General features: G+C 37.0%; 1 protein-coding gene across 1 annotated transcript; it reads left to right on the forward strand.

Annotated features, from left to right (window-relative positions):
- Positions 1-464: 464 nt before the first annotated feature.
- On the forward strand, positions 465-830 carry LOC139497382 (uncharacterized). The gene has a single exon (XM_071285594.1). It carries the CDS (start codon positions 465-467, stop codon positions 828-830), a length of 366 nt encoding a protein of 121 aa, XP_071141695.1.
- The last annotated feature ends 213 nt before the right edge of the window (positions 831-1,043 follow it).

Here is a 1,043-nt window from a genome sequence, read left to right on the forward strand (position 1 = left end):
ATTCCATTAAACTACCGTGGTTTAAGACTGCTTTCTGTAGTAGCTAAGTGTTATAGTTCGGTTTTCAACAACAGATTGCAAAACTTTTTAACAGAAAATGATTTAATTGTTGACGAACAGAACGGATTTCGAAAAGATCGATCATGTTTTGACCATGTCTTTACATTAAATAGTATGATTCAAAATCGGAAGTCAACCTTTGTAAATTTCGTTGATTTGCAGAAAGCATTTGACTTTGTTGATCGCAACTTACTGCAGTACAAACTTAGATTGAATGGAATAAATGGTTACATGTACAATGCTATATCCAGTTTATATGTTAGCACTGAGTCCTGTGTGAGTGTAAACTGATTCCAAACGAACTGGTTCCATTGTGTAAATGGTGTCCGACAGGGAGACAACCTTTCGTCGACGCTTTTTCGATCTTTATTAATGACTTTGCTGTTGAGATTAAAAAATTGAACATGGGTATCCCGGTAGAAGATGAAAAAATCAGTATATTGTTGTACGCCGATGATATTGCTTTAGTGACTGAAAACGAACGCGGTATGCACGCTGTTCTTGACGTACTGAATAAATGGTGTGAGAAATGGAGATTAAACGTAAATAGTGCAAAATCAAGTGTTATGCACTTCCGGAAAGGTCGAATTCCACGGACGAGTTTGACATTCAAAATTGGAAATGAACAACTACAAATTGTTGAGCAATACAAGTACCTGGGCGTTAATTTAAGCGAGAAACTTAAGTATACTGCTGCAGCGGATGCATTTGCCAAAGCCGGTGGTAGAGCACTTGGTGCTGCTATTTCAAAAGTTCATTCATACAAATAAATTGGATTTATAACCTTTGAAACTGTGTTTAACTTGTGTATCAGACCTGTTTTAGATTATTGCTCTGGTGTTTGGGGCTACAATACTTATCATGGCATTGATATGATACAAAACAGAGCAGTACGATATTTGTGTGGTTTACATCGGTTTGCACCCACTTTTGCATTAAACAGTGAACTTGGCTGGTTACCACCAACGCAAAGACATTGGTTA

Source organism: Mytilus edulis, chromosome 12 (genome assembly GCF_963676685.1).
Source record: "Mytilus edulis chromosome 12, xbMytEdul2.2, whole genome shotgun sequence".
Classification (NCBI taxonomy): Eukaryota; Metazoa; Mollusca; class Bivalvia; order Mytilida; family Mytilidae; genus Mytilus; species Mytilus edulis.